The sequence below is a fragment of the Lynx canadensis genome, chromosome X (genome assembly GCF_007474595.2).
Source record: "Lynx canadensis isolate LIC74 chromosome X, mLynCan4.pri.v2, whole genome shotgun sequence".
Taxonomy (NCBI): Eukaryota; Metazoa; Chordata; class Mammalia; order Carnivora; family Felidae; genus Lynx; species Lynx canadensis.
The window spans coordinates 74,661,735-74,681,471 of NC_044321.2; the positions used below are offsets into that span (position 1 = coordinate 74,661,735).

A 19,737-nucleotide genomic window follows, 5' to 3' on the forward strand; every position below is an offset into this window, starting at 1 on the left:
TTGTCCAAATTAAAAACAATTAAACATTTAGCCACTTATTTTTACAGAAAATATTTAATCAGATTGATTCCATGTTTTATAAAATTTCTGATGCTAATTAAATGGCTGTACTCAAATTAGATTTTTCTGTTTTCAAACATATTTGAAAGTGTTCAAGTTTTATAGTAAGCCTCTAAGAAGGAACATAACAATATGTTATAACATAAGACAAAAATAAGGAAAAGTCCATATTGTAAAATGTGTTAACAATTGTTTCTGCAATGACCAACATACTGGGTATTTCTGGCTTCTGCTCTTTTCTGACTGGAGTTCTGAAATCACCTGATAAAACATTCCACCAATGGTAGGAAATTTTGCATTCCAACAGATTGAAAAGTGGAAAACTAGACCAAAAGCAAGTTATTCCTAAAGAGGAAACTAAGTGTAAATACATTTATTTGTCATTTATCCTATATGAAATTATAGAAACATACTAATACATATTTTCATATGTTCTATATGTAAATTTAAATTATGTGAATATTAGAAAAAATCTGTAAACTGCATACATTTGCATTTGGCTTTAGTAATAGCATTATATTTCCATTTATAATTGTTCTATGAATAAAAGTAGAAACAAGAAATGAATCCTATTTTGTTTTGTTGATCTAATTTGAAATACACCATGCTTGCATTTCCTTTTAGAGTTAAAACTCAGCTCTGAAATCCTAGTCCCACTTTCAGTATCACCCTTGAGCATCCACAGTTGTGATTATCGATTTGGGTTTTGAAAGCTGCAACTTAATGGACACATATTAAAACATATTCCAGGTGATATATATTAAGCCCAACAATCTCTAGTGTGGCATGCTTCCAAAGATTTTGTTCATACTATTATTTTGAAAATTATCAGAGGTTTGTATTCCATGTGCTCATAATGTATTCCAAAAACAAATCTTTGATGCCCAAGTTGGTATTTTGTGATTAGGCCAAGAAAAAAAAAGTGGGGGAGGAGGCTAGACATGCAGCTTGATAAAAAAAAATCCTGATGCCTTTTTGCTTCAAAATCACAAAATATCACTTAAGATTTCTTTACACAACTTTCTACACCATACTTGGGACTGTTGTGCTTGAATATATCCTTGCATTTATTCTTCATTAGTACAATTGATCTGTATTTGCATTTTTTGCCAGAGGCATATGTGAATATTCTAACTGCATGAGTTCTTTTGCTATCTTTGATGAGTATGTTTAATCAAAAATGACAGCATTCAAATTGGATTGTTAGCAATTAGTTTTTTTCAACTGTAAAAGTGATTGTTAATTTTTTTAATATAAATAATCAAAATCTGGGTCATGAAAAGAAAATGCAATTAATATAATGAGGTTCTTTAATTTTAAAATAGGAAAATACATAGTGCATTTGCTTTCTCTCAGGAAACTAAGTGCCTGGGTCAATATTTAAAATTACTTCTGTGTATATAAATGAATAATAGTGTCTATGCTTTATTACCAAAGTATGGTGTTTTCAAACTGTTACTCATCTGTAGTTTTATGTTTGTATATTAGGATCTAAAAGAAAAAGAGAATGATGAGCTTGATATTCAGTTGAAAGTATTTGATGAGAACAAAGAAGACGACCTGACTGAATTATCACACCGTCTCAATGACATTCGAGCAGAAATGGAATATCCTTTTGACAAGCCACAGAAATCATTTTGCATGTATTGTGAAAAAGGGATTTGTGGGTGATTGTGTGGACCATTATTAGGGTTTTTGTCTGCCAGCCCAATTTATATCCATTTATTTATATTAGTACCTCTCTATAATGCTGTCCTTCAGATTCATGTTGAGGAATTGTCAGACTATCCCGATGATTTACACAGACGATATTGAAATCTGCACAATGGCTTGCTGTATTATAGATATATTCAGTTTAATAGTCTGGAATAGACAAGAGTCTAAGGCATATACCTCAAATGTAAGAATTTGGGAGGAAAAGTTCACTGAGTTCATATGTGACTATAGGTAATATGCTTCTTCAGTTTTATTAAAAGTTACTCAAATGATCTAGAGATACAATTCAATTCAAATAAGTGTCTTAGTCTCAATACAAATATTTTGGTTCCTTAGTAAAAAAAAATGTTTAGATGTGACAGTATCTGACTATAACAGGGCTATGTGGTAGAAGCGTTTGAGTCAAATACCAGGTGTAATCTTCCTGTGGCAACAATTTTATATGACAAGATTTTAGATATAAAAGATGGTTGTCATAGCATTGCTGGCCATTTGTTTCACACTCAGTAAATTTCTTACTTAGGGAATTTGGAGGAGACTGGGAAACACTTCAAAACTAAAATGACTTTTGAGATGGAATTTTTCTCTATGATACCTTCTTCCCTCTTCCTCCCTGCACTGCCAAAAAAAAAAAAAAAAAAAAAGAAACAAAGAAAGAAAAGCTGGAATATTCCTCTCCTTGAAACTCACAGTACTTTCTGTCTTATTTATGTATAGTTCTGCTCCCCTATGAGATTGAGGGCAGAAATGTTATATTTCATCTTTTTCCTCCAATGCTACTATTGAAGTGTCTTAGAAGTATTAGATAAATGTGTGTGTGATGGATAACGATGCCATTATAATAAGGGATCAACGCTACTAATTTCTTATCCAGCATTAGTGACTCTAGTCGACATTTTCATAATATTAAATGCTTTTTGTATTAATATATATCTTGCTTCCTTGCTTTGTATAGATTTCTCTTATAATCAAACTTCACCATAAAGCTATTTTGGGTTCCATTCTGTAACCGCTTAAGGGACCTTATGAGACTTTAATACAACACTCTTACATGGGGTATAAGAAATAATCCATCATATACTTAATTCTACTTCAGAGAAAATGTTGACATTTCAGGTTATTTTTAGAACGTTAGATTACATTTCCTTTTCTACCTTTCTTTTACATCAATTTTCTATGTCCTCACTTTTATTATAAAAGTGAATCCATTTTTGAAATCTGTTATCTAGTTTACTAGAAGAATCTAAACTTTTACCACTCTTTTTATTTCCTAAGAAAAGTATGTTTCAAGTTCTTTTGTCTTTACTCTCCATTTTTATTAAATGATGAAATACAAATAAATGCAAACAGTAACAATTTCACAGTTAGTGTTTTATCAGTATAAAATAAAACTGGTTTGTGATATTTTAGCAGTCCACAGAATGCTCCTTTACTGTCTGTATTATGTGGCAGTGAAAATAGAGGGATAGTGGCTTATGTGAATAATATAGGCCCTCTATCACAACCACAGGAAGATCAAGAGTAAACCATTTTCTCTAATGGCATTGCTGTTTCAATCATACCAGCTATCATCTCAAATTTAAAATATAATGGATAACTAATTGCTTAAGGTTTTGATGATTAAATGGTTTTAGAATGCTCTTTTAAGTCTGTTTCTCTCATTAAAAGATTAAAGTGATTTCATAGATTTAATTTATTTATGTAAATTTTAAAATACTGGATCATGCAGTTGAAGGTTTAGAAACAGTAATGGAAATAAAATGGTGAATCAATATTTAAAAAACATGAAATTGCTTTTGTTATGAGTGAAATTTTCATCAAGAACTTTAGTGTTTTTCCTTTACTTATATTCCACTGATATGAATGAAGTGTATCATCTTCTGTATAACATGTTGAAGGATACTGCTGCTGAAAATTACTTATTATCCATTCTACAACATTTTTTGCTTATCAGAAATGATTATTATATCAGGTAAGAGGAAGTTCTGAGAGTACTAGTATTTGTATGATTTGAATTTGACTAAGTTAAGGGAAACTGATAATGTAGTACATCCTAGGTAGTAGAGGCATATATACATACATAAATAGTGTATGAGACTTTGGTGACTTTGAGTAACATTTTTTAAAAGGCATTAATTTATTTTTAATTGGGCCAGAAGGATCTATTTATAAAACTGCATACCCCAGCAACAGGACATTTAGTAGAAAGAACCCAACAGATTTTACTGACCTTGTGATGAATTTTCTTTGCTAGATAATGGTAGCACAGAGTAAGCACTGAGGTGTCTATGGTGGAACTTTTAAGTTCTGGTACATTTTAATAAGTAAGGTTTTTCTGTTGTTTCTCCTTTCTAATATTTATTTAATAATAGATGTGATCTTATCTAAGAAAATAATACTGGTATTTCAGGTTTATATCCATTACTATAATTCTTCAAAATAAATGATTATGATAATAATAAAGTTAGAAGCTGTAGAGTTTAGTAAGTGCAAATATATCTGAAAACCAGAAAGTTAGAGAAAGGTTTCTGAGAGACTGAAATTATCCATAAGCTGACGGTCATGATCTTATATATAACTATTCAAGACACCCTTAGTTGTTCTTCATACTCTAATATGCATGAAATTCTGGCAACCTAGGTTCTCTGATTTCTCAAAATTTGCTTGATTAAAGGGTAAAGGCAAGCTACCATGCATTCAGGTATAGTTGCAACAAAGATGACAGTTCTAAAGTCACATGGAGAACTATTATAGTTCAGACTAGTACAGTTACTTATGGGTATCAAGATGGTACAGAGACATAGAAAAAATGGTTAAAATATTGAATTATATACTGTTTTCTTAAAGCAGAAAAGATGGTAATTAAAATGATTGTTGTTGCCTAAAATAAGTTGTGGCAATTCAAAGGGTACAGTGCCTATGGGTATACAGTTACTTGGGGAAATAATTTCTGTGAGACAATCCATTTCCCAGTAATTTTGAATATATATTAGAAGTTACTCTAATATGACATCCTTTTCATCCTGAGAACATCGATGTGAGGTAGAAATGTGACAAGCACTTTTATTATACTTACAGATAATTAACATGGCCTCAAAGAGAGCAGTTGTGTTTTCCTTGTTTACCCAGAGTCATTGACTAGACTGATTATAACCTAATATTATTTATCCTAAAACTGATGATGACTTGAAAAAAGTCTCAGATGTGTAACATATATTACTATTTATTCTGAGTCTTGAGACCAGCCACATGACAAAAAAATATAAGAGCAATTAGACTCTGTTTGGCTTCATTTGAAAACTTTTAGTGGCTTGGCTAGTTATCAGCATACTAATCTTAGGCATGTTTATATCATAATTTGTCTATGATAGTATTTCTTTCTGATGTTTCTCTGTTGAATTTATTATCCACTGATAAATACTAAATTTTCCTTAAATTTTAATGTAAAAAGTGCCTTTAAAATTTTTTGAAGTATGCAAGTAGTCATTTTTAAGACCAGAATTACCTTGATAGATCACAGAATTAGGATATGTTTAGAAATCTTTGACACTTTGAACAAATTCAGACTATGGCCATGCATATTAAGTGTGTATGCTTCTATAAAATGGATCTTTTAAAAATGTATAGAACTAGATCTTTTGAATATTGTGGCTCAGTCCAGTTTTGTAAGCTGTTATAGCTAATCTTGAGTAAAGGTGTTGTGATAAATTCAGTACCTTGTCAATGCCAAGACACTCATCCCTTATTGAAATTGAGAACTTGTGGAGGCCTGGAATCATTTCTGTATCCATGGATGTAGGACTAACAGGTCATTTGTTTTCATTAACTTTAGGAACAATTACTTAAGTAAGTAGATAAGGTTGATAAGCATGACAACCATGAATCCTTACAAACTAAAGTATTAAGTCACTCGTGTTCACAGTTGATTACATCATGATGGGTTTTTTACTATAATGTCCAGACCATTGTTAAGCATATTTCTCCAAAGAGGGTGTAATGTCTAGAATAATTTCTTCTAGCAGTGCTAGAAAAATACCTCATTCTTTTATCATGCTGAACCACTTCGTAAGAAAATTGACTTGTATAGGTAGAAAAGATATTCAAGAATACTTTCTTTTTCAGGCCACAGTATTACAAGATAATTGAGGAGTGTGTTTCACAGATAGTGCTGCACTGCAGTGGTATGGACCCAGATTTCAAGTATAGGCAAAGATTAGACATTGATTTCACACATCTGATAGGTATGTAATATTGTCTTCAGTGTCCTTTGATTGTGTTTTACTATCTTCTGTATAACAGTTTTTGAAGGTAGTGCTCTCACTGAAGTTCCTCATTAATATCTGGTAAGTCATTGTGTCTGTGAGTACCCAATCACTATAATTGTTAATTATGATGATCAGGAGGGTTCTGCCTGTGTGATTGAAAATATTAACCTATTTGATAAGTTTTTTTTTTTTTTAATTTTTTTTCAACGTTTTTTATTTATTTTTGGGACAGAGAGAGACAGAGCATGAACGGGGGAGGGGCAGAGAGAGAGGGAGACACAGAATCGGAAACAGGCTCCAGGCTCCGAGCCATCAGCCCAGAGCCTGACGCGGGGCTCGAACTCACGGACCGCGAGATCGTGACCTGGCTGAAGTCGGATGCTTAACCGACTGCGCCACCCAGGCGCCCCTGATAAGTTTTTTTTAATTTTTTTTAACGTTTACTTATTTTTGAGACAGAGAGACAGAGCATGAACAGGGGAGGGGCAGAGAGAGAGGGAGACACAGAATCTGAAACAGGCTCCAGACTCTGAGCAGTCAGCATAGAGCCGGACGCGGGGCTCGAACTCACGGACCGCGAGATCGTGACCTGAGCAGAAGTCAGACGCTTAACCGACCGAACCACCCAGGCGCCCCGATAACTTTTAATGCTCTTGAATTCAGTTTAAAGTCAGTGCCCCCGCAAAAAAAACATTATATTATTATAGATGAATGTTTTACTTTTAGAAATATGACTCTAAAGACCTTTGATTATGTTGGTTTATCAGTGGTGTTATAGAAATCAAATGTGCAATTATAGGGTCTAATTAGTAATATAGCTATGTTATTAGTGTTCAAGTTTAAGAAAAGAAATGCTGACTTCAATAACTCAAGACCTTTTAATTCAGTCAAAGTAGATCAATTTATATTTTCATAGACCTTAAAGCTAGAAAAGAATTTGAGGTGATCATGCTCATGTAATTGGATTGCTAAGGGAATGAACTTATATCATCCTAGACTACTAGTTAGCTGTATTTTCTGAAACACTCTCTGAAGGATGATGTGAAATCTCTTGTGAAATATGCTACATTATATGACCTCATAGTTAAACAGTTTTTGTACCTAATCAAAATCACTATTGGCTAAGTTTCAAGAAAACATGAACTCATTTGTCTTGTCTTTAAAGGAAGAAAGCAACAGCTATGGAATGCCAATTATAATTCTTCACTCCACAGCACAAGGCAGACTCATAGTAATATTCAAAGATGAATTTTTTATTATTAATTATTATGTATTTTCTGATTTTTAGATGGGTAATTTTATTTTTTAATTTTTAAAGCTTTTGTTTCATTTAATTTTAATTTTAATTTTTTATGTATTTAATCATTCATTTATTTATTTTTTAAAACTTATTAAGTATCTTCTATGTGATGCTTTTGGTAATACTGATTCTTTTTTTTTCTCAAGTTACTTAACATACAGTGTAGTCTTGGCTTCAGGAGTAGAACCCAGTGATTCATCCCTTGCATATGACACCCAGTACTCATTCTGAAAAGTGCCCTTCTTAATGCCCATCACCCATTTAACCACCCCTCCACCCTCCAATCTCCCCATCAACCCTCAGTTTGTTCTGTGTATTTAAGTATATCTTATGGTTTGCCTCCTTTTCTGTTTTTAGCTTAGTTTTCCTTCCCTTCTCTTATGTTCATCTGTTAAGTTTCTCAAATTCCACATATGAATGAAATCATGATATCTGTTTTTCCCTGCCTGAATTATTTCACTTAGCATAAATTTATTTATTTTGAGAAAGAGTGTGCAAGCAGGCAGGGGAGGGGCAGAGAGAGAGGGAGAGAGAATATCAAGCAGGCTTTGCAATGCCAGCATAGAGCCCAATGCAGGGCTTGATCCCACAACTAAAGGATCATGACCTGAGCTGAAATCAAGAGTTGGATGCTTAACAGAGTGAAACACCCAGGCATCCCTAAAGATTTTTTTAAAGTAGTTTCTACACCTGCTGTGGGGCTTGAACTTAGAACCCCGAAATTAAGAGTCACATGCTTTCCTGACTTAGCCAGCCAGGTGCCCCTTATTTTCTGATTTTAAAACCAGTGCTCATTTATTCTAGGCAATCTAAAGGTTTATGTAAGTGATAGAATGAACCACTGATCTCACTTTTCAGCTCAGTACATTCCACCACCATTACTTGCTTTTCAGCTAAGTACATTTTCTTATATCTCTCTTTTTTTAATCTATCTATCTATCTGCTGATTTTTCATGGAGCATCATATTATGAGAATTTTTCCATGTTAACCTTCAAAATCTTACTTTGAATATATGTATAATATTCCATCTTATGGAGTATCATGATCATCTTGACCAGTCCTTTCTTACTGTACCTCTAGATTGTTTTCAGGTTTTCATATTAATAAATGAATCTGCTATGCACATTCTTTGTATAAATTTTGCCTTTTTCTTGTCATTTCCTTACAATTGATTCCTGTAATTGAGGGTATGAACTTTGAAAGGCCATATGCTTTAGAGAAAGTGGGCACCAATTTACCTTCCCTGAGAATTAATGTGAATGCTGGCCTCACTGCATATTTGATAATGAGCTTGATAAACTCAGTAGTTTATTTCATATTTTGTTGAGAGAGTTATAAGGCAATATTTCCAAATATTTGTATTTCCTTATAACCTATTATGGACCATGCTTGGCACACATACTGTATTCTTGATTTTGGCTAAGTCTTTCAGTGTTCAATAGACATTTGTTTTTTTGTGTACTGTGTGCCAGGTACTTACAGTTGTGTACTGTTAGCATTGGGATGGGGGAGGTAAAGGCAGCAAACGAAAGAGGATAGAACTTCAGAAACCCATTATTACCTCATCCATGTGTCATCCTTCTGATTGTGAACAAACCATTTAACTTTTCTAGGCTTCAGTTTTATCCACTGTAAATTCAGATAAGTCAAATATCTGCATGGTTCTTAATATTTTATGGTTAGAGGACTTTTTCTGATGAATACTTTGGAACTTTCATTAGAACCACCACCACTACATACACATACACGTGCATAAATGTAAAAATTAGCAGGTGCTTCAAGAACTTCTAGGAAATTTATGGATCTCTATTTTAAAGTCACCTGGACTTGGAATATAGAGTCCCTTCACAATTCTGTAAGTCTAGTATTTTTCATAAATTCAATCAAATTCTTGCCCAGAACTCTTAATGTCTTCCAATTGAAATTTAAATCAAGATCATTACTAACCAGTGAAAGCACAGCACAGATCAACCCCCTCTTTTTCTGATCATTTACCAATTTCCAACTTAGTTCTTTATACACAGTTCTTTAAAAAAAAAACTTTATTGAGGTGTACTTGACGTGTGAAAAGCTATCTATTATTAAGTACATAATTTGATAAATTTTGATATTTGTATACTTAAAACCATCATCACAATCAAGATAATAAACATCTCTGTTTCTATGTTCTCTGTTATCTCTCCTTCCCATGCCTCCCTACCTCTCCCCATCCTGAGAGAATAACTAATATGTTTTTTCTTACTATAGACTTTGTTTTTTTTTTTAATTTTATGTAACTAGAAACATATTGCATGTACTGTCTTTTTGTCTGGCTTCTTTCATGTAGCATAATTATTTTGAGATTCATTCATGTTGTTATATTGCATGTATCAATTGTTCATTCCTTTTTACAACTGAGTAATATTCCAGTATATGGATATACTGCAATTTGTGTATACATTTAATTATTGATGGACATTTGGGTTGGCTAGTATAAGTAAAGCTTCTATGAACATTTATATATATATGGGAATAGACATGTTTTCATTTCTTTTAGGTAAATAGGTGTGGAATGGCAAGATACAGAGTACACTTATATATGTAATGATGAGAATATTTCCAAAAAGATGTTCTTCAGTTATTTATATTCTGGAATATTTGATTAGATCTGAGGAATTTAATGTTTGTTTCCTTATTTACATAATACATTTTGCTGCAGATCAGAAGTCAGTTAAGTGAAATCTTTCTGTAGAAAACCTGAATTAATGAGTGCTATAGTGTCCTCCCTTCTAGCCTTACTTTAAAGGACATTTTGAGGGGCACCTGGGTGGCTCAATACGTTAAATGTCCAACTCTTCATCTCGGCTTAGGTCATGATCTCACAGTGTCATGAGTTTGAGCCCCGTGTCAAGTTCTGCACTCCCAGTTCAGAATCTGCTTGGCATTCTTTCTTTCCCTCTCTCTCTGCCCCTCCCATACTTTCTCTCAAAGTAAATGAACATTAAAAGATAAAAATATATAAAGGCAATTTTGAATCTTAATAGTCTTTTTTAATTATTTTTTAAATATTTTTATTTATTTTTGAGAGAGAGAGCGAGTATGAGTAGTGGAGGGGCAGAGAGGGAGGGAGACACAGAATCTGAAGCAGGCTCCAGGCTCTGAGCTGTCAGCACAGCTGACGTCATGACCTGAGACAAAGTTGGACACTTAAGGGACTGAGCCACCCAGGCGCCCCAGAGTCTTAATAGTCTTAATTTTTTAAAAATGTTTATTTATTTTGGGGATAGAGACAGAGTGCAAGCAGGGGAGGGGCAGAAAGAGAGTGAGACATAGAATCTGAAGCAGACTCCAGGTTTCAAGGTGTCAGCACAGAGACCGACATGGGGCTTGAACCCATGAAGCTCAGGATCATGAGCTGGGCCAAAGTCAGATGCTTAACCGACTGAGCCACCCAGGCGCCCCGAATAGTTTTAAAAATAGATTCTTTGTCTTCTCTCCACCCATAGTAAACTGCAAAAAAAGTAAAGAATTATATTATTGTAAAAGTTAGGAAATAATTGAATATCTCTAAAATGATGATGATTTTGTCAAATACATTCTTGGATGCTTGGCATTGTGATTCATCAATACTATCATTGAATTCAGTTAGTATGCAAAAAAATGTGGTAGCTTATATTTTATGTGTAGTGTAGGTCAATTTACCTTCAATAGCAATTGATATAAAATATGATTGTCTACATGGTAGAATTATAGGCTGGTATCCATCTTTTACCTAGAGATCTGATGCAATAATTTCTAATATTTTTTTGTGAATCTTAATAGATTCTTGTGTGAACAAGGCAAAAGTTGAAGAAAGTGAACAGAAAGCAGCAGAATTTTCAAAGAAGGTAAAGCCATAATTGTTAACAATTTATTCGTAGTAAATATTTTATATTTATTTATGTGAAGACTTAAAAATGTTTTTTCCATTATGTAGTACTGCATGTTTTTGGTTAAAACATAACCATAAAATATTGGTTTCATTCCTGATAAGATAAGGCTGTTTGTTACTGTTGCCTCCTCATCACCTTTAATTCATTATGGAAGAAAAACACTAGGTGTATTCTACCAGACTGATAAATGAAATAAAATTAGTTTATTGGAAGGATATAGTTTGAAGCAGTCAACCAAAATGCATTGCCCACATCGCTTTCTTGCAATTCTCCTTTACGATAGGTAGCTCCCTTGGAGAACTGTGAATTGTTTAGCTAGTCCAATCTGTTATGATCTTTAATGACAGTGCTATTAAATAGCAACAGAATTACACAGGGTTTTTTCTCTCTCTGTCTCTATGCTTTGACTTGTCCTCTTGGAGTTTTATAATTACCAGTTTTAAGTGATTCTGTTACTTCATATAGGTTTGGTGGAATTTGATGGCTCCTTTCTTTGTATGTTAATGAATTATATAAATATAAGTTTTATGACTATATTAATTTTATTTATATTTCAGATTGTCTTTTCCTTGTTTCATGAAAGCATGACTACAGTTTTACTAGTTTCTACCAAAAGTTGCATTTTGTTGTTGTTGTTGTTGTTCTAGACCCTAGGATGCATTAGTACAGTATTTCTCTCCTGTTGGTGTCAGGGGGAAGGATTGAAACATAGGTCTAAAAACTCTAGTTTTCAGCCTTCTGACAGCAAGATAAAGTGCTTACATATTGCTGTCTCTTCAAAGTTATGACTTACCTTGGAGATTAGATAATCACTTTTGCTATCACTCTAGAAATTATAGAATATTACTGAAGTTACTTCAGGGCATCTGAAGAAATGTCTTTGCTCTTTTGGTTACTGGAATGGATTTTCAGAGTTTGGGCATAAAATGTTTGTGCAAAGTTGTCATTTTATTGGTGGAAGAAAATGAACAATTTTTAATAGACATTTATATTTGTAATGTTCTTGTTTTAAGTAGCACATTTAAAATTCTCTTTGAAAATCTTAGAATCTTCTTAATTTTTTGCTGGCACTTTGATTAGATGACACAAGACTAGAAAATTATGATGATCTATCTGGTAAAATTTTCTGTAAGTATATATAAAGGGAAATGGAGTTCTGAAATAATAAAAAAGATGTTTCAGTGTTTAGTGCTTTATTCTCATCACCATCATTTAGAATGAAAACATGTATGGTCTTCCAGTGGTTATCTTGCATGCCTTTTCTTATTCCGGGTGATTTTAAGAGGCTGTATAAAGTAGTAAAAAAAAAAAAAGTGGGGGTGTAGAATGAGAAGAAATAGTTGTAAGATCTGATCTTAGCTTTTCCAATAATTAGCTATGACTTTAAGTAAGCTACTTACTCTCTTTGGAACTTAATTCCTTCATCATTTATAGAAGAGGATAAGATTAGTGGCCATGTAAGAAGTCTTCCAACTTGCATATCTCAGATTTCTGTGATTCCTATTCTATGGGTTTACAGATTAAGATCACTTTAAATTATAAGCATTGTGTGTCTCTTTTCAAATGTACTAACAAACCATTTATAAAGGAAAATGGTATAGTTTGCATCATGCTTAAAAAAAACACACAGATGAAGCTAACTTTGGGAGAGTGGGTAGAAGTATAGAATGAGATAATTTTTTAAACAAATGTTTATTTATTTTTGAGAGAGAGAGTGAGTAGGGTATGGGCAGAGAGAAGGGGGCAGAGGATCCAAAGCAGGCTCCACTCTGACAGCAGTGAGCTCAATATGGGACTTGAACCCACCAACCACAAGATTATGACTTGAGCCGAAGTCAGGTACCCCAGAATGAGATAAATCTTAACATGAATGGTAGTGAAGTTGAAAAACCTCCATCTTTTCAGTGAAGTGGGAAACATGGTCATTTACTGACTGTGAGGGATCAGGGGTGAGTTTGAAATTTTTAAATATTAGAAAAATTTGGACTAACCTCTATGGAACATTTTCCAGAAACTCGAGTAGTAATGAATAAAAGAACTAGTGTTTCATGTTTGACCCAAACACTATTGTTATCCAATTTGTTTACACACTCTTTCTTCAGACTTGGATCTGTTTGACATTCTTTAATTTCCAAAGGTCAAATCTATGAAGGTGAATATTTATTAACAGTGAATATAATTTTTATTGTTTCACAAACTCTAAAGACAATTCTAGACAGTAAGATATATCAATTTTAGGAACAGAAATAATATAATTGTAATAAAGTATAGACTTCTAAAGTGATTTAAAGTGATGCTGATAATAAAGGGCAAATGTTTTATAGATGGACATACCAGTATTTATGTATACAGGCTTGTTTGGTTCTGCTTGGAGCCCTGACTGAGGTAAGGGCTGGGCTAAATGTAGTAAATGGATATTCATCATTTAGATGGTCTCTCCTGCTTAGCACACTATAATTATGCATGTATGTATATATGTTTCAACTTCCTACTTAACTTCTAATTAGTTAACATGTATTGTAATATTAGTTTCAGGAGTAGAATTTAGTGATTCATTACTTCCATATAACACTCAGTTCTCATCACAACAACTGCCCTCCTTAATACCCATCACTTATTTAGCCCATCGCCCTGCCTACCTCCCCTCCAACAACCCTCAGTTTGTTCTGTATGGTTAAGGGTCTCTCTTAAGGTTTGCCTCCTTCTCTCTTTTTTAATTTCCCCTGTGTTCATCTTTTGTTTCTTAAATTCCACATATGGGTAAATCATATAGTATTTGTCTTTCTCTGACTTTTTTGGCTTAGCATAATACACTCTAGCTCCATCCAGGTCATTGCAAATGGCAAGATTTCATTATTTTTTATGGCTAAGTAATATTCCATTGTGTGTGTGTGTGTGTGTGTGTGTGTGTGTGTGTGCGCGCCCATATATATACACACATACCACATATATGTATACATACCCAAATATACACCACATCTTCTTTGTCTATTCATTAGTCCAAGGACACTTGGGCTCTTTCCATAATTCAGCTATAGTTGCTAAAACTGCTATTAACATTGGGGTGCATGTGCCCATTTGAATGAGTATTTTTGTATCCTTTGGGTAAATACTTTGTAGTGCAATTGCTAGGTCATAGGGTTGTTCCATTTTTAAATTTTGAAGGAACCTGCATACTTTTTCCAGAGTGGCTATACCAATTTACATTCCCACCAATAGAGTAAGAAAATTCCCCTTTCCCTTCCCTTCCCTTCCCTTCCCTTCCCTTCCCTTCCCTTCCCTCTCTCTCTCTCTCCCCCCACTCCCTCTGTGATCAGGGCTTCCTCCCCATTGCAGCACCCACAATTATTTTTGCCCCCAGATCAGATCTCCACACCTACTACCTTCCACTATTTGGCTTATGTCTTCCTTTGGTTGTGCAGTTTGGTCTTTCAGTTCTCAGATTGATTTCATGGGTGTTCAGAATGATTTAATGTTTATCTAAATGTTTTGAGAGATGAGGCAAGCATAGGGTCCTGGTACTATTCCTCCATTTTAGCTCCTCCACACAGCACACCATAATTTAACCTTTCACTTTCTCTCTTACAACATTTTATGCAAATGTTTTGGTTAACCATCCTAAGGAGAATGCCATTTTTCTCTCACATTTTGTGGAACACCATTTTTTGGATGCTAGACAATTAAGATTGTAATAGAAATATTCTCATTTGTATTAATGTACAATAATTTGAGCATTCTAAAAGTACAGTCTCTTTTCAAGCTTAAATACAGTTAAGGAGTTGAACTGCTTGATGGCTAATTTTTTAGATTTCATTTTCCAATTCAATGAACTTAAAGGTATGGGATGAAACATTAAATGAAATTATTAATTCTAAAACCTAATTTTCAATAACAAAACAATATAAATGTTCATTATATATGAAGAGAGACTTCTCAGTCCACCCTTTTAAAATTTTGTTCTGTATTTTTTTTTTTTGAAGTGAAAGTAGGTTTGTTTACCTTGGTTTTCAGACCACATTTCTTTTTCACTAATACCATAAGCAATATTCCATCCCCACAGGGGTGTGCTTAATTGTCATGAAAATAATCTAGAGCTTTGATTTTCTGAATGAATTGGGAGTTCAATGAAGCAAAACACATTCCGCTTATTTAATACATAACATTGTTTAAAACTTCTTCAAAACCATGTTATTAATTGTACATTTATGGTGGTGATCATTGCAGTTTGATGAAGAATTCACAGCTCGACAGGAAGCTCAAGCTGAACTTCAAAAAAGAGAAGAAAAAATTAAAGAGCTTGAAACAGAAATCCAGCAACTTCGAACCCAGGTAATGAAACAAGATATAGACGTTATTTCATGTCATAATGAGTCCAATGGTAGAAAATTATCTTGTTAGATGGAAGGAAAAATGTGACCACAAACAGACTTTTTGGCAGTTTCTCATTTTCATTGAAATAACTACAGGTTTGATTTTCCTGGAAAATAAATCATTTTACTGTTTGGATAAAAATGAGACACTGGTTGCTTAAGCTTCCCTGAATATTTTTAATGGAATATATTACATAAGCAAGACTGTTTTGGAGACAGAATTTTCATGATGATTTGAAAAATCGGATGCATAATTTCAAAACCTAGGAAATTTACATTTCCACCTATATCCCCTATGATGAAAAGCACCCATATACACTCAAAATCTTAATTATGGTGTCTAAACTATAGAACTGATTAAGTCCTCTCAGTACTTTTTATTTATTTTTATTATTTTAAGAACTCTCAATAGTTTTTATGTTTTAAATGCATATTAAGAAATGGAAATTAATAATGTTGGTGAGAAAAATGTCATTTTCCTATGTATGCATTTCCTTTTTTGTCTTTACTGTATACTTTAGCCTATAAATCCAATTAATGAAAACCATGTTTGAGAAAGAAATTGAAGATTACCTTCTTACAAAATAAAATTAAACTATGTAAATTTTGAAGGTCTAATTGGCTTTATTAAACAATTTGTGAATTTGGCAGCATTCCATTTAGTAAGCAGAGGGAAACTCCAAGGAGTTGTAGAAAATGAAAGGTTTTTATGGAAAGAGGGTGGGACAATAAAGTTTTTAGGGAAAGGAAAGAATTATTCTAGGCCTTGACACTTTCCCTTAGGGGAAAAAGCAAGAAGTGTTATGCAGATTACCTCTTCTTCATTTAGGGGATGTAGAGGATTTACATGGCAGACTCATTGGCTGCTGATGGAAAAATTCCTTACTTACCTTTTAAGACTATATTTCTTGGAGATGTTGAAACTGCAGTTAGATTATGTATTAAGCTCCAGTTTGGTGACTCAGCCTAACTGACGTCATTTGGGGCCGGTGGTTTTCTTTTTAACACCTCTTAACATAGTGGATGCTCAGTAGATACTTGTTGTTTGACTAGATATGTATCCATCAGTCTACTAAGAAATGACTTCAAAAGTCACCAAGGAACTCTGGTGAAATAAGTCTGTTTCACTTATCTATTTTATAATTTTCTTTCATTCAATCTTTCTCTTTTCTTGTGTCATCTTACTACCCTTTTCACATCTCTGAGAACTCAGTTTCTTTTTTTTTTCCCTCCCAGATGGTGACATTGCCCAATGTCACCCTAGCACAGGGCCTTACTATTTAGTATTTGCTTATTTATTATTAAATTAACTGATCTGTAAAAGTGCAGAGTCACACAGTTCTTTATAGTGTACTCAAAATTGTGCCAAATACTAAATTATTCATTGGCTATATTCAATTCTCAATACTCTATTGTAGCCTAATTTAATTGTTCCATTCCTAATTGTTCATGGGAGGGAGGAGAAAGGCTGATATGATTTGATTTTTAAAGGCTGGTGGCATTTATTTGAGATACTTTATTAAATTTGTAAAGCATGCATTTAACTTGAATAAAATCCTGTGTTAAAAGGGATAGCATTTTTATGTTTGCACAAGTTTCTTATCTTAGATATGATCTATAGAGACAAAATTTGATGTTAAACATAATTTTGCTCTTTTAATAGAAAAATGGATGGACATTTTACCTTTCAAAGTATTCAATAAATCCATTTATATATAAAATTTAGAGTAAATTACTAATTTCCTAAACTTTTCAGAAAAAATATTTTTACTTTCTCCATAATTTCTCTGCTCTCAATCAAGACTATAAAAATCAGACTGTTTTCTAAAATTTTGCTGTGTTAAAAGTAAAGTGAAAATAATTTTGCATATTTTAATCCTATCTCAATTCTTACTAATTTCCAGAGGAAGATTGTCATTTGTTAAGTGTACAAACACTTTGTTTGTATGTGTATTGTACACACATAAACATCATATATATGAATAAAATATTTGGACAATGCATATTAAATATTATGAGAAACATTTCCATGATTCTATGATAAATTTTTAATATTCTTATAAATAAGTCAGTCCTTTAAATTGATTGCTCCAAAAATATGCTTCAATTTGTCTATTTTGTAAAGGCATTTCTAAGTTTAGTTAGTACAATTAAGTAGTCCAACTTGGAAATTCATATTAATAAAGATAAGAAGACTTTCTTCCAAATAAAAATAACACTATGCCAAGCAATTTTATTAATTTTAAATTTTTCATTAAGTTAACCTGATGTCATATCTTGAATCCAAATATGTCTGTTCATTGGTAGGATTTTCTTGAGAATGTTTATAATAAACACCTTCACTTTCATATTAATTTATTTTGGAAGTGAACCTTTGTGACCAGTGCTGGCTTAAAGAAACAGGTACAGGTAATTTAAAAAGTAGACAATTTGGAATGAGATATTCTTCATCTTTTATCCATTATCATTAGAGAATGAGTTTCAATTACTTTCTGGTGGTAGAAGTAAGTTATATTCTCCTCATAATTCAATCTGTATGAATTAATTCCTTTCATGGCAAATGACTCCCATTTATGAGGAGGTAGTCTGCTGTAGTGGAAAGAGGACCGCATTGAGTATAAGAAGAACCAGAGTCAAATCTTAACCACATTTCAGACTCTGTGACCTTTGGTTAATCATTTAACCTTTTTGTAGTTACAGTTTTCTTATCTATAAGCAGTGAGATAAAGTAGAGATAAAAATGCCCTACTTACATTACAAGCTTATAATAACAATGAAAAGAAATAATAGATGTAAAAAAATTGATAAACATATATTACCATGCAAATGGATGTTAGTATTAATTATTGGCATTAGAAGACTGCTAAGTTACTGGTACTATGAGACAGACTCTGTGTAAAGCTAATTGGCTCCAAGGGAATCCAATCTATGATTGAATTAATTATCCATATTCAAACCAACTAGTCTCATAGGCTCAAGCCATTTACAGTACTTCTTTGAATATATTTATAATGAAAGATAATTTTCAGTTTTTTGGAGGAGTGCTTCACAAAATCTTTAAGGAAGCCAACTTTTATAGTGCATTAGCAGAAGTAGTCATTGTCCAGAGTTTATAATACTTACCAAAAATCTATGGGAGTCTTTTTCAGTCACCGTTAATCCCTTAGATATTACTAAATTAAAGTTTATATAATTTTAAACCAACAATGTGTACTGATAAGTTTTCTTTGTTGTTATATTTTACTGTAAGCATTTAAACATTGTATTATATATATTTCAGGGACATGGATTCTCAGGTTCATCAGGAATTCGAGGCCCTCCTCCAGGGCCAGGTGGTGGGTTATCCCCACCACCACCACCTCCACCAGCACCACCTCTGCCTGGAGGAGCTCTCCCTCCTCCTCCACCTCCTTTACCTGGAATGACTGGTATACCACCACCACCACCACCACCACCTTTGTTTGGGGCACCTGTTCCACCATTTTCCCCAGGCATTCCTCCTCCTCCAGGAGCACCACTGGATCTGCCTTATGGGATGAAGCAGAAAAAAATATATAAACCTGAGGTACCCATGAAGAGAATCAATTGGTCAAAGGTAATGCTACAACTGGAGTAGTTTTTGGCTTTGTCCATTCATAGTTGATTGTTAATATGTGAATAAGTATTGCTGCCTGTGAGAACTGTATAATGCTTGAGAACATTACTATTGACTTGCTTTCCTTTTGTGAGTTCACCATCTTATGTGTATCCTTCAGTTTAGTACCCAGAGAATTGGAAATTCCACAGATAATTTGAAATTTATGTAGAAGGCAAAAGGAAAACCAAAGTTAAAATGGTGCTAGAGAATAATATATGAAATCTATCACTAAATGAAATGTAATTTCGATTCTTAATACTGTTGTTAACTTTAAGTACTATAACATTCTCAAATATAATCTCCATTATTATTGAGCCCTTTTATCTTAGTTATTTTAGTTCTTAGAGAAAGGGTTTTTTTTAGTTTTAAATATTTAGGTGGTATGGAATAGGTGACAGTATTCATTAGTGACGTAACTATTTTTTGATATATGAAAGTTCTTTTTGTCTTTTGAATGTTATGTTGCTTTATTATTAT

The 19,737-nt window shown here is 33.0% G+C and overlaps 1 protein-coding gene across 9 annotated transcripts in view; it reads left to right on the forward strand.

The window, feature by feature from the left end:
- The window catches only part of DIAPH2 (diaphanous related formin 2), a 1,054,294-nt gene that overhangs the window by 291,395 nt on the left and 743,162 nt on the right, over window positions 1-19,737 (forward strand). For all 9 annotated transcript variants that reach the window (XM_030305030.1, XM_030305024.1, XM_032592287.1 and 6 more), the window contains 6 exons: window positions 1,549-1,667; window positions 3,632-3,748; window positions 5,899-6,017; window positions 11,144-11,208; window positions 15,478-15,582; window positions 18,904-19,218. In XM_030305030.1, coding sequence (XP_030160890.1) covers window positions 1,549-1,667; window positions 3,632-3,748; window positions 5,899-6,017; window positions 11,144-11,208; window positions 15,478-15,582; window positions 18,904-19,218 — 840 coding nt within the window. The remainder of the gene's footprint in view (window positions 1-1,548; window positions 1,668-3,631; window positions 3,749-5,898; window positions 6,018-11,143; window positions 11,209-15,477; window positions 15,583-18,903; window positions 19,219-19,737) is intronic.